At 37.6% G+C, this 12,407-nt stretch overlaps 2 protein-coding genes across 3 annotated transcripts; both read right to left on the bottom strand.

Moving 5' to 3' along the window:
- Nucleotides 1-467: 467 nt before the first annotated feature.
- On the bottom strand, nt 468-987 carry LOC142532335 (uncharacterized). The gene is made up of 2 exons (XM_075638653.1): nt 772-987; nt 468-653 (listed from the first exon to the last, which is right to left on the bottom strand). Exons 1-2 carry the CDS (start codon nt 985-987, stop codon nt 468-470), a joined length of 402 nt encoding a protein of 133 aa, XP_075494768.1.
- Nucleotides 988-4,829: 3,842 nt separating this feature from the next.
- Nucleotides 4,830-6,623, bottom strand: LOC142533860 (heavy metal-associated isoprenylated plant protein 9). Of its 2 annotated transcripts, none has more exons than XM_075640771.1 (5): nt 6,419-6,623; nt 6,117-6,264; nt 5,850-6,022; nt 5,520-5,610; nt 4,830-5,392 (listed from the first exon to the last, which is right to left on the bottom strand). In XM_075640771.1, the coding sequence occupies exons 1-5, from the start codon at nt 6,437-6,439 to the stop codon at nt 4,914-4,916; spliced, it is 912 nt and encodes a 303-aa protein (XP_075496886.1). In that variant the 5' UTR covers nt 6,440-6,623; the 3' UTR covers nt 4,830-4,913. The 2 variants fall into 2 exon arrangements, with proteins under 2 accessions (XP_075496886.1, XP_075496887.1); XM_075640772.1 differs by having other exon boundaries at nt 5,520-5,596; nt 5,839-6,022.
- Nucleotides 6,624-12,407: the final 5,784 nt, after the last annotated feature.

Raw genomic sequence — 12,407 nt, forward strand, 5'->3', positions numbered from 1 at the left:
CTTCTGCAACTAAGACTCGCTGACTCTTCTTTTTGATGAATCTTTTTTGTCTTTAACTCGTCTTCTGTCACTTGATTTCTTTTCATCTTTTCTTGTCTTGTTGCATTCTGCAATAAAGTGTCCTTTCTTTCCACAGTTAAAATAAGTTTGACCATCATCAGTATGGTCCTTGTTGAAGTGAGGTTTATTCATCTGTGATTGATTCTCACTCATGAATTTACTGAATTTTTAACAAATAAAGACATGGCTTCATTGCTTAATTGCTCGGCTGATTTCTTACTTGTGGACTCTTCGGCCGGAAGAGTCACTGTGGTAGCTGCCAATGCCTTCGTTTGTTGCGAGGTGGATGGTTTTTCTTCAGTTCGTATCCCAAGCTCGAACTCATACGCTTTAAGGTCGGCGAAGAGGTCATGAAGTTCCATCTTGTTTAGATCTTTGGATTCTCGCATTGCTATAGTCTTTATGTCTCATTCTCTGGGAAGAGCTCGCATAACCTTCAAGGCAAATTCACGATTAGAATAATCTTTTCCTAATGAAATGAGTTCGATGATAATACCGCTGAACCGTTCATCAAATTCTACCAGAGTTTCTCTTGGCTTCATTTTCGCATTATCAAACTTCTGGATGGCAACAGTTAACTTGTTTTCTTTCGCCTGATTGTTGCTTTCACATAGTTAAGTGAGTTTTTCCCATATCCTTAGCAATAGTGCAAGTTTTGATTTTGGCAAACATATTTTTGTCCAGAGTCTTGTAGAGGATGTATTTTGCAACGTTATCCAGATTTGCCTTCTTTTTGTCTTCAGCTGTCCATTCGGATCTGTGCTTTTCTACCATCTGAGGAGCACCTTCGATTGTAGTGGCAGCTGTATTAACTTTCAAGATTTTCATCGGCCCATCAGTGATAATATACCACATATCATCATCTTGAGCTACTAGATGTGCCTGCATACGAATTTTCAACTCGTCATAATCTTCTATAGAAAACATCGGAATTTTATTGAAAGAAGTCATAAGTGTTCAAAAAGATATCAGTGTTTGAGAAAACCCCGCTCTGATACCACTTGTTAGGATCGGGAAAGAGTTTAGAGGGGGAGTGAATGAACTCTTTCAAATTTTCTCTTTTTAAAGTGTTGGTTTCGACCGTTTTTAGGCGGTTGAAACAATTCTTCTCAAACGGTTGGAAACGTGAACCACTGTTTAGTGCGGAGGACGGTTCACAGATGTGTTGCTATCGTAGTGGCAGCTGTATTAACTTTCAAGATTTTCATCGGCCCATCAGTGATACTTTACCACATATCATCATCTTGAGCTACTAGATGTGCCTGCATACGAATTTTCCACTCGTCATAATCTTCTTTAGAAAACATCGGAATTTTATTGAAAGAAGTCATAAGTGTTCAAAAAGATATCAGTGTTTGAGAAAACCCCGCTCTGATACCACTTTTTAGGATCGGGAAAGAGTTTAGAGGGTGAGTGAATGAACTCTTTCAAATTTTCTCTTTTTAAAGTGTTGGTTTCGACCGTTTTTAGGCGGTTGAAACAATTCTTCTCAAACGGTTGGAAACGTGAACCACTGTTTAGTGCGGAAGACGGTTCACAGAAGTGTTGGTTTCGACCTTCTTTAATATATGCGATCGATCGGAAAGGATGCAGCAACGTTAACATGATCCACTGAACAGATGTGTTGCTATCGTCTTTATGAGTATTAAATGATTTTTCATAAAAGCATTTAATGTTGCTTCTTATCAGCGTAGTTCTGAAGTGCTTTTCCTGAGGAGTTCCCTTTATGGTAACTGTCTTCTTTCATCAGAACTTGAAGTCTATACTTGGTCTATCTTTTCTGGGATAGAGACATAAATGCGGATCATTCTTGGACCTGATGTATGTATACGTTGACTTCAAGGCGGTATAATACTTTGAATGTATTTAAGCCGGTCAGAGAATGTCTTTGAGCAATAAATGGTTCTCTTTAATTATCTGGTTCTGATGATCATAAATGTCCAAGCTGAATCTGCTAGCGGTCTGAAATAAGCTGTTGAGACTTCTTTGAGCATTAGCCGGTTAGGAAGATATTCCAGCTAATGAGCCGAGCGGTTGAACTAATGCATATCTCATATACAAACCGCAACTGTTTTCGTGCTGTCTTGTTTTTGTCATACTCCAAAATTCTTTGGAATAATATTTTCTTAACACTTTCTAAGTGGCGCATTTACATATCATGGTTATTGAATATTGATAATAAATTCGACCAACAATATGCCTTTATTTGGACCGACAATTGCAGGCATGGATAAATATAAAATTATCACATATTCATTATGTAACGCCCCAGATTCGACGACTGTCCTCACTGTATCAAGACGAGTCTTTCCAGCGTGCTTATGTCCTCACTCACACGCACCCTGGGAAACTTCCCAGGAGGTCACCCATCCCAAAATTGCCCCAAGTCAAGCACGTTTAACTTTGGAGTTCTTATGTGATGAGCTACCGAAAAGAAGATGCACCTTCGTGATATGAGTAGTACAAATCAAATCTTTTAAGCCCTCTTCAATTGTACAGTCCATTACATTGAACAGTCTCGGAATCCCTCTCATTCCCGTGTGGGTTCGGTTCATTCATGTTCCCTTCACCTAGAAGCCTGCCAGGAGCCGCTCATTGTCCGTGCAACTGATGGCACCGGCGATCACCCCCCGCCCTCTTCGGCCCCGGGCCTCACATGCCCACCAGCTTCCGCTTGGTTCGTCCCCGAACCACACCGTACTAAGAGAGGTCGGCTCTGATACCACTTGTAACGCCCCAGATTCGACGACTGTCCTCACTGTATCAAGACGAGTCTTTCCAGCGTGCTTATGTCCTCACTCACACGCACCCTGGGAAACTTCCCAGGAGGTCACCCATCCCAAAATTGCCCCAAGTCAAGCACGTTTAACTTTGGAGTTCTTATGTGATGAGCTACCGAAAAGAAGATACACCTTCGTGATATGAGTAGTACAAATCAAATCTTTTAAGCCCTCTTCAATTGTACAGTCCATTACATTGAACAGTCTCGGAATCCCTCTCATTCCCGTGTGGGTTCGGTTCATTCATGTTCCCTTCACCTAGAAGCCTGCCAGGAGCCGCTCATTGTCCGTGCAACTGATGGCACCGGCGATCACCCCCCGCCCTCTTCGGCCCCGGGCCTCACACATTATCACATATTCTGTTAAAATTTGGCCAGAAAATGATATTAATCTGGACTGATCATTTTCCGTATAAATTTAATATAATTTAATATCATATTATATTTCTACAATCTAGCAAAACAATAATATTTCTTTGGGCCGATTAATTTCCGCATAGTTTTAATACACCTTAAAACCATATGATTATGTGCTTATAATCTGAAAAAAAATAGTTTTTCTTTGGGCCGACTATTTTTTGCAAAATATAAATGCACTTGAAGAATATATATTGTACCTAAAATCTGGTCGGAAAATAATTTTCTTTTGAGCCGATTGTTTTCCACATAAATTTAGATGCACTTTAAAATTATCTATAGTGTTTGCAATTTGACCAAAAAATGACTTTCCTTTGAGCCGGATATTTTTTGCATAAATTGAAACATAATTTATTTTGAACTTTAACAATATATTTCAAGATTGGACAACCACACAAGGTCTTAAATTCAACCAAAAATGCACAAATCATAACTCTAGTGCTTTCCGGCATCCACCGGTGGCATAGTAGTCGACCAGTCACGGAGTTTAAGCGAGTAACTTCAATTGTGGGATTTGGATTCCTTATGCGTGATTAATTTCAAAACTAGAGATAAGGTTTGAACAAAAATTTGATTTAGAATTTTGGGGATTTCAAATTTTGACCATATTTGTTCAGATTTTGATTTCCCCACAAAATTGATTTGAATTATTCATGAAAATAATATATTAATTTTTTCAGATATCAAATAATTCGAATTTTCACGATCAATCAATAAACAAAATTTCTCATAATTCAACATGAACGCGACTCTGATACAACTTGTTGGATATTTAATAAAATAAATATAAAAATCATGTGATTAAATCCACATATCACAACACCTCAGGAATTTATGTCGAAATATCAGAAAATATAAATGACATAAACACGTACCAAAATCCATTGATTGATCTACCGTTGGAGTTACCCAATGTGAGTTTTTCTATTTGGATTTGCTGAATCTCCCAAGGCAACAGAGAATCGACCACCTAGTTCTTGCCTTAGATGAGAGAACTAGAGATATTTAGAATATGTGTGACATATATATTCTGTATTATTCTATGTGTCTCGGGGACCATAACCTTATATAAAATTAACAGTCTTCGGCCCATCATAGAAGACTTAATTGGGATGAGTTTCTACACATAAAATGGACCATACCAATTTATTTAATGTTTTGGAAACCCATAATTAATTAGATTATCTGATTGAGTCTAGATTGTTAATGTACAATTAATTAAATTATATGAGCCCACGAAATAAATCTAACAAAAAGTTTTTAGCTTGTTACATAAAATAAAACTTGGTTTATTATTGCATTGTGACCGGTGGATAGTCCCTATTACCGGAAAACTCCGTTTTAAAACCCAATATTTGAACATGTCATGTATTTATGTTCCGCATTATGCTATATAAGGTATATAATTCCGTATTATTTTTTATAAAAGGCATGTCATATGAATATTTTTTCCAAATTTAATCTAATAATTATATGTATTACAAATTTACAACATGAGTAGACTATATATTTATAAGTCCAATAAAATCTTTATTATGATTATAATATACCATAGATTAATAAAAATAAAATATTACAGAACACTAATATATGTCATATAATTCATTAATGCAGATAAAATATAAAATAAAAAGAAGTATAAAGATTATTTTCCTTATTATACAATGCAGCATGCATTTGGATTCTCATCCGAGAAGAGCTGAGGAGCCGGAATTCTTTCAATCACATAAGATGGCTGGTAATTATAATAATACATCAATTTATGCATGGATTGCTCCTCCACATTATTGGTTTGGACATCTTCTCCGCCTTGCTCTGCCGCCACATCCTCCCCGCCACCGCTGCCGTCCTTCTTTTCCTCTTGCTGCGGCTGGTCTTTACTCTCTTCGGGCTTCGGTGCTTCTCCATCAGCAGTGACTGGTTTCTCTTTTCCTTCCTCTTTTTTCTCGTCTTCCAGCTTCGATTTCTCGTCCGGCTTCTGTTTCTCTTCTGAGGGCTTCTCGGGTTCCGGCTGGGGAACAATCTTGGCTTGCTTCTTGGTGTGCCGGTAGACGTAGTCGACGAGCCGACCAGCATCCATGGTTCCTGTCACCGTGACTTTGCTCGAGCTTAACTCCGTCTCAGCTGTTCTCACGCCTATTTTTACGAGTCAAGCATATATATTTCATGACTAAATCATAAAAAATAAATGAAATTAATGCGTAAAGTTACTCACATCATAATGTAAAAGGTTAATTATTTAGAATTATAGTATGCTGAGCACCTTTCATTTTGAGAATCCTTTTCTTGAGCTGATCTGCACAGGCTTGGCAATGCATGTTCACTATCAGTTCCGCAGTACTCAATCCGGCGACCTATAATTCGGAGAAAAAATGTCATGTAACAGTCAAATCGACTGTCTTGATAAAAATTATTGTCAGTATAATGATACAACTTAAATATTTAAAACTACAAAAGTTTTTAGTGATATAATGATACAACTCAAATATTTGAAACTTTATATTAGCTCAGTATATCAGGTCAGGCGTCAATGCTAACAATGTTACATTTTAGTCATATAAATTGTGCTAGAAACTTGAGACAATAATAATACTTGTGAAGCAACAACTTCTGGTACAAGTTCGCCTTCAGCTGGTGGCGACGGCGACAAAACTTTTGCCCTTCTCTTTGTTCTCTGCGTGATCATGTTGCACACGGCTTGACCCTCCACAACTCCCTTTATCGTTACTTCATTTTTAGCCATCTCAATCTTCACTTCCTCCACTCCTGAAAAAAAAAAAACCAATTCTGCTTAAATCTTGATGGAAAAAAATTTCTGAAAAAAGACCAAGAAAGATCGACTCAGGTGAAATTAGGAGACCTTTGATTTTCAAAATAGACCTCTGGATTTTCTTCGCACATCCCTCGCAATGCAAATCAACGAACAAAACCACAGGGGATGCTGGTTTCGGTTCTTCTTTCTTCTCCTCTGTTTTCTCTTCTTTCTTCTCCTCTGGACTAGTTTGTCCCTGCAAATCACAGATTAAAATAACAAAAAAAAGTTTAAAAAAGACACAACCCATTTGAAATCAGACCATAAAGTCCACATTCATCAGATTAATCAAGTAATATTAAAGCTAAATTTGCATAAAATTTCAGTAAAACTAAGCAGCATGCAAAGACCTTTTTGTCTTCTTCACCCATAGTTTCCAACTGTTGATCACTAAAATGAGTTTGTAAAACAATGAAGAAATTTCTGGATAGAAAATGTGGAGGTGGGGGGAGGTTTAATGGAGAGAATCAGCGAGCTTTTTATACGAGAAAATGTGTGAGATTGTAAAGAATAAAGTAGGGGAGAGCACATGCAGGGCCACTAATTACATATTGGACATCTAACCTCTTTAAGCTTAATAGTTAATAATTGTTTTAAATTTTTTTTAATTTTTTTTATGTATTTTAATGTTAGTTCCAAATGTTTAGGGTGGGTAGGCAACAAAAGATTATGGGAGGGGAATGTGGATTTCGTTTTAATTTTCAAACTTTAGTTCTTTTCCAAAAAAACTGAAAACTGCATCATCAAAATATCCAACAAGATTGAAACTTTAGTCTTTGCGATACCAAAAACTCACATTAAGAGTGTCTTTAAGTTATTTTAGAATTCTTTTAGAGGCAGTGTAATGATATTGTTTAAGAGCAGCTTGGGATTTAGCATGAAGACATACTTCAAACATAATATCCGGTCAACTAGCGGTTAGATATAACAATGAACATATAAGACTGCGATACATTGCTAACTCGACTGGAATTCCCCCTTTGTCTTGTCTAACTTGATTGATACGCTCAGGGGTAGATGTAATAGAACAGTTGTTCATCCCAAATTTCTTAATGAGATCTTTGGTATACTTGGATTGATTGATGTATATTTCTTTGTCAAATTGTTTGACTTTCAATCCAAGGAAGAAAGATCTCCCATCATGCTCATATCCAATTTTTCTTCCATAAGCTTAGAGAATTTCTCGAAAAGTTTGGGGTTAATTGACCCTAAAATAATATCTTCAAAATAAATTTGAACTAACATGATATGATCTCCCTAGGTAAATTTGAACAAGGTATTGTCGACAGTTCGTATCACAAAATTGTGATCAATTAAAATTTAAGGCGAGTATTATATCAAGCTCTAGGTGTTTGCTTAGGTTCATATAAAACTTCATCTATTTTAAAGATATATCAAGGATGAGCAAGACTAATAAAACCTTATGGTTGTTCAATATAGACTTCTTCTTGCAAAAAACCATTTAGAAATGCTAACTTCACATCCGTTTGATAGACTTTGAAGTCCTTAAAAGCAGTATATGCAAGGAAAATACTTATGACCTCAAGTTTTGCAACAGGTGCGATTAACTCGTCAAAGTCAATACTATCAACTTGTTGCTACCGTTGGGCTACAAAACAAGCTTTGTTTCTCACAACAGTTCCATTCTCATCGAGTTTATTCATGAACACCTATTTAGTCCCAATAACATTTTGCTTGTCCGGTCGAGGAACTAGATGCCAAGTTTTGTTGCGCTCAAACTGATTGAGTTCTTCTTGCATGACTTTTGTTCAGTTAGCATCTGCTGGAGCTTCATTAAAGGATCGTTTGCTGAGCATCTTTGGGATGATTCAAACAAAATATTCTCCAATGAGCTGCAATAGCTCGTGTTCTATGAATATTAACACCGATGAATTAAATCGAGTTTGGTTAAAAACCAAGCGGAAGAAACTCGAAGTAATTCTTCGTGAAGAAGATTGTTTTATCATTTTTTCTTATGTAAACTGAATAACCGAAAAGGGACATATTAGTTTTTGCATTCATCAGTTCAGTTATGGTGACAACTGAACTGACGGATACTCTAACTGATTCAAACAGTTTGAAAGCAATAGTTAAACAGTTAAATACACAAGATATGTCTATGCATGTTCGAAGACTTCAACTGCTCCTACATCACCCCTTCTACCGCCTCAGGTAGGATCCACTAGAAAACTTTGATTTATACAACTCTTTGTACAAACCCACTCAGCTAGGACTTATCCACTGCCTAAACTGAACTCCTAGACTAGACTGAAGGCAGCACCTTCCAGTCAACACTTCTTTAATGTCTATGTGAGAAAGACTACATACACAAGTTTAACGTCTTTGTGCAAGATTGTATTTGAGTGATTGAGAGTGTTTCACACATTGAGGGAAATACGCTTCTAATCTAAGCTGATATATCTGTTAAGAGTTCCCTATGGGCTGATTGCTTCTGAAAGCTGATGTGCAATGTGTGCCCTTTCTTTTCTCTCGTATATGCTTAAATGCTTCTTTTTGCTCACTCTTCTTCTTGTTGTTCTTCTTGTTGAGTCTTCACTGATCTTCTCTTTATATAGGCGGGAAAACTGATTGTACAGTGAGACTCATGTGTAGTATCCGTTGCATCTTGAATTCGTTTCTTGGACTTTGTGTCTCGACTTTCCGACTGCCCTTCTGAAACGTTTTGTCTTTAATGTTCTGATGCAACGTCCATTATTGTCCTTTGACTGGATAATGGCTTTGTACCTTTACGTACAGCTGGATTCCACTTGAAAAAATTTGTCTACATCCATAACTGAAAGATTATGACTAATGCTTCGAACAGGTCATTTGAACTGATCTTTCAGTTGGGCTGGTTAAATCAGTTGACTCGTCAGTTGAATTGATTTCACACTCGTTCAGTTGGACTGATCAGCTGGGTTTCTTCATCAGTTGGACACTTTTTCGGCTGGCAAGGCTTCTGAGGTTCTCCTGCTGAATCACCTATCAACTGGACAATTAGCTGGACTGCTCATTTGACGTAACCATTTAGACTGATTCATTTTGTGCGATCAGTTGGGTCTTCAGTTTTGCGATATAAACATCTCGTGAGTGATCCTATATGCTGCACACTAAGGTAGATCATTAATAACACAATTAACAAGTTTTGTTATCATCAAAATCAAGATTGCTAACGTGAAAAGTTCCAACATTCATCAATCTTCCTTGGTTCAATATAGAATATAGATAAAAGTTGCATGCAATAACTCACCAATCATTTGTTTCCTAGTTCTAAGAGGAGCAGAAGGGTTACCAATGACCAAATTGGGTGGATGGTTTTTACTCCACTGGTAGTTTGGTCCAAGATGTTGTGGATCCGTTTAAGGTTGAACCTTCCCTTCAATTATAATCTCTCCATCCTCTCTTATTGGATCATTTTGCACAACCGGTTCTTCGAGCCCTTGATTTGGTCCTGTAGTGTAGAGCTCAAAATCAGTACACGTAAAACCCATGCATTTATTTAAATTGATAAATTATTTATCTAATTTTAAAATGATTTTAGCAATGCACGATTAATGATTTGCATTATTTTAAATTGTTACATGTTTATTTGAATAACCACACGTTGATTGTAGCAGCAAAATCGTGCCTCAAGAATTAAAACAATCTCTTTCTAGCAGCCACCCTCCCCTTCAAATTATTTCAATAATCACACGTTGATTTTAGCAGCAAAATCGTGCCTCAAGTTGCCCTGATTTCTTCCCGCACTGCGTCGCTTCGTTATTCGTCATATCGGGAGTTTTAAAGATCAAAGACATGTATATTCTTGCGTTTTTGCATCGATCTTGTCATATTATATGTTTTGATGTTTATTGTGTACAAAAATTCATGTGTGATATGCAAAGTTTGAGCAAAAATAGTTGGAACAAACAATTTTTATATCCAAAAAACCGAGTTTGCTGTCATTTTAATTACTGTGAATTTTCGGTTGATTTTCTCGAAAAACTTTCAACATATAATATGTAGTACTCTTTGATCCTTTGATTTGACAGTAAATTCGTAATTTTTGAACAAGAAACGAGTGAGTTATGATCATTTTTGTGGGACTGTTCAAACTGCGATGTTATGAAAATGTATGATTTACGTATTCTTGAGAATTGTTTGTTGTAGGCTTCGTTGGGAATCGCCGGTTGATCACTGTTGCGTCTAGACATGTTGAGTGTAGTCTTTGGGCGATTTTTGGTGATTCGTTTCATGTCGTTAGGCACTTGGTTGCATTAGAAGTCGTAAGAGGCATTTGGTGGCAAAAATATTCGTGTATGGGTTGTGTTACGTTGTATGTTGTGCATCGTTGTTTTAGGGTGTTTGTGTTAGTTTGAATCATTGTCATAGCGTCCTAGGATGAGTCTCGTTTCATCGGTTCGAGTCGGTTGGGCGTGGCATATAAATTTCATCAAAATGCGTTCATTGTGTCGGTTGTGCGCAGGGTTAGCACCGGCGCCCGTTCTGCGCAGGACTAGCGCCGCGGTGCTGCCCTTGTGGCGCCGTAGCGCTAGTGGTGAGGCACTTCTAGTGCCGTGGCGCTAGTGCCTAGCGCCTAGGCGCTCGGCAGCCCCGCAGCGCAGTACTGCCCAGCGCTTGTCCATGATTTTTAAACCAATATTTTAGGTTCATGTCTTCCATGTTTTTGAAAATGTGCACACTTCATATAGAGATTGTTTCAGGGTTCGATGTCATGGTTTAGTAAGATGATTAAACGAGGTCAAAACTTAAGTGACTTAGAACGTCATAATTCAATTGTTATTTCGGGGGTGAGCACGACTATTACGTCTAAGTTATGAAAAAAATTAAGTGCTTGAAATTGAGTAAGTATGTGCAGCAGTAGACCAAACGAGATCCAACGAATCCATCAACTCCATGTAAGTATGTTCGACGTGAAAAAGAAAATGTTTATGTTTTGAGGTATGCTAAATGTCTTCTAATCAATTATAAACGAGTTTGGAAGCCCGTGAACGTGGCCGGGGACCTCTCCACTCCGGTAAAGCATGATCGGGTTTAGATCAAGATTGTAAAGCGGTAAATTATGACCAGAGACCAATCCACCCGGTAAAGCATGACCGGGGATCTCATGTATGTGGTAGTGGACATCCCTGCCAGCCCAATACTATGGTTTCATCTGATCAGGCGCATTTATGTATGGATCACTTGCTTTGAAACATATCTCTACGCAAAATGATGTTATGCATGTTCAAGTATGTATGATGCAAGTATGTTTATGAAAAGTTTCATGAAATGATGGCACGTCTATGTTTATATAAGTACGTTCAAGTTTAAGTATGTATGGTCTACATTAAAATGCATGTGGTTTTATTACGTATTACTTGTTGTTCTCATTTTATACATGTTGAGTCTTTAGACTCACTAGACTTGATCGATGCAGGTGAGGACGAGTACGAGGAGGCGAGAACAAGTGAGTCGGCTTGGACTGCGCGGAGACTAAACCCGAGGACCGTCTATGTTTTTAAGAATTTTTAAGCATGTTAATTTAGTTACTCTAATTTTATGAAACTACTTTACGATGTTTAAAAATTGCTTTTGCAAACTTTGATTGTAGTTATTTTATTTCAAATATTATAGACGAGCAGATTATTTTTATCGCAATTTTAAAGTTTATTATTTATTTAAGAAAATTTTTATTTTTTCGCAAATTTCAATTAGTTCAAAATACGGTACGTTACAGTTGGTATCAGAGTGGTGTTCTTGTAAAGGGTTATGCCTACTGCCGGTTGCGAGAAGCTCGCGAAATCACACCTCAAGTCTGTAAGTTTTAAAGTTTTAAAATTCTTTCATGTAGTAAGCATCAAATCATGATTTCAGCATGTACATGTTTAAATTGGAATTACGTGCATCTTATGTTATTGATATTATGTTATTGCATTTTGGTTTACGTGTTGGTAAATTTTAGAACAGTATGCCTCCTAGACGAATGATTGCACGAGGAGCGGGTGAAGAGAACAGAGAGGCTCATGATGGGGAGATGACCACTCCTCCTCGTCCACCGCCAGATTTGCAGGCTCAGATGCTTGCAGGGATGACTCAGTTCTTCGCACAGTTTGCAGGGAACAATGCTGCAGTAGATACAGGGGTGAGCCCAGACCAGAGGCGGTATATGAGAGGTTCAATAGGATGGATCTGAAGGAGTTCTTTGGGACTACTGATCCGATGATAGCTGAGGGATGTATTAAGTCCATCGAGGTGATTTGCAGGATCCGGACGAGGTCAGGTGTGCCACTTTTTTTTTTTACAGGAGACGCTAGGCTGTGGTGGGAGAGCGCGTCTGTGTCAGTGAAATTTGCAGAC

The sequence above is a fragment of the Primulina tabacum genome, chromosome 18 (genome assembly GCF_025594145.1).
Source record: "Primulina tabacum isolate GXHZ01 chromosome 18, ASM2559414v2, whole genome shotgun sequence".
Lineage (NCBI taxonomy): Eukaryota > Viridiplantae > Streptophyta > Magnoliopsida > Lamiales > Gesneriaceae > Primulina > Primulina tabacum.

Coding starts and splice junctions, on each gene's coding strand:
- LOC142532335 (XM_075638653.1), bottom strand. CDS start 987: ATGTTTTCTATAGAAGATTATGACGAGTTGAAAATTCGTATGCAGGCA. Junction 654..771: donor AGAAGGCAAATCTGGATAAC/GTTGCAAAATAC, acceptor AGCAACAATCAG/GCGAAAGAAAACAAGTTAAC.
- LOC142533860 (XM_075640771.1), bottom strand. CDS start 6,439: ATGGGTGAAGAAGACAAAAAG. Junction 6,265..6,418: donor TGGGTGAAGAAGACAAAAAG/GTCTTTGCATGC, acceptor TGTGATTTGCAG/GGACAAACTAGTCCAGAGGA. Junction 5,611..5,849: donor CAGAAGTTGTTGCTTCACAA/GTATTATTATTG, acceptor TCCGAATTATAG/GTCGCCGGATTGAGTACTGC.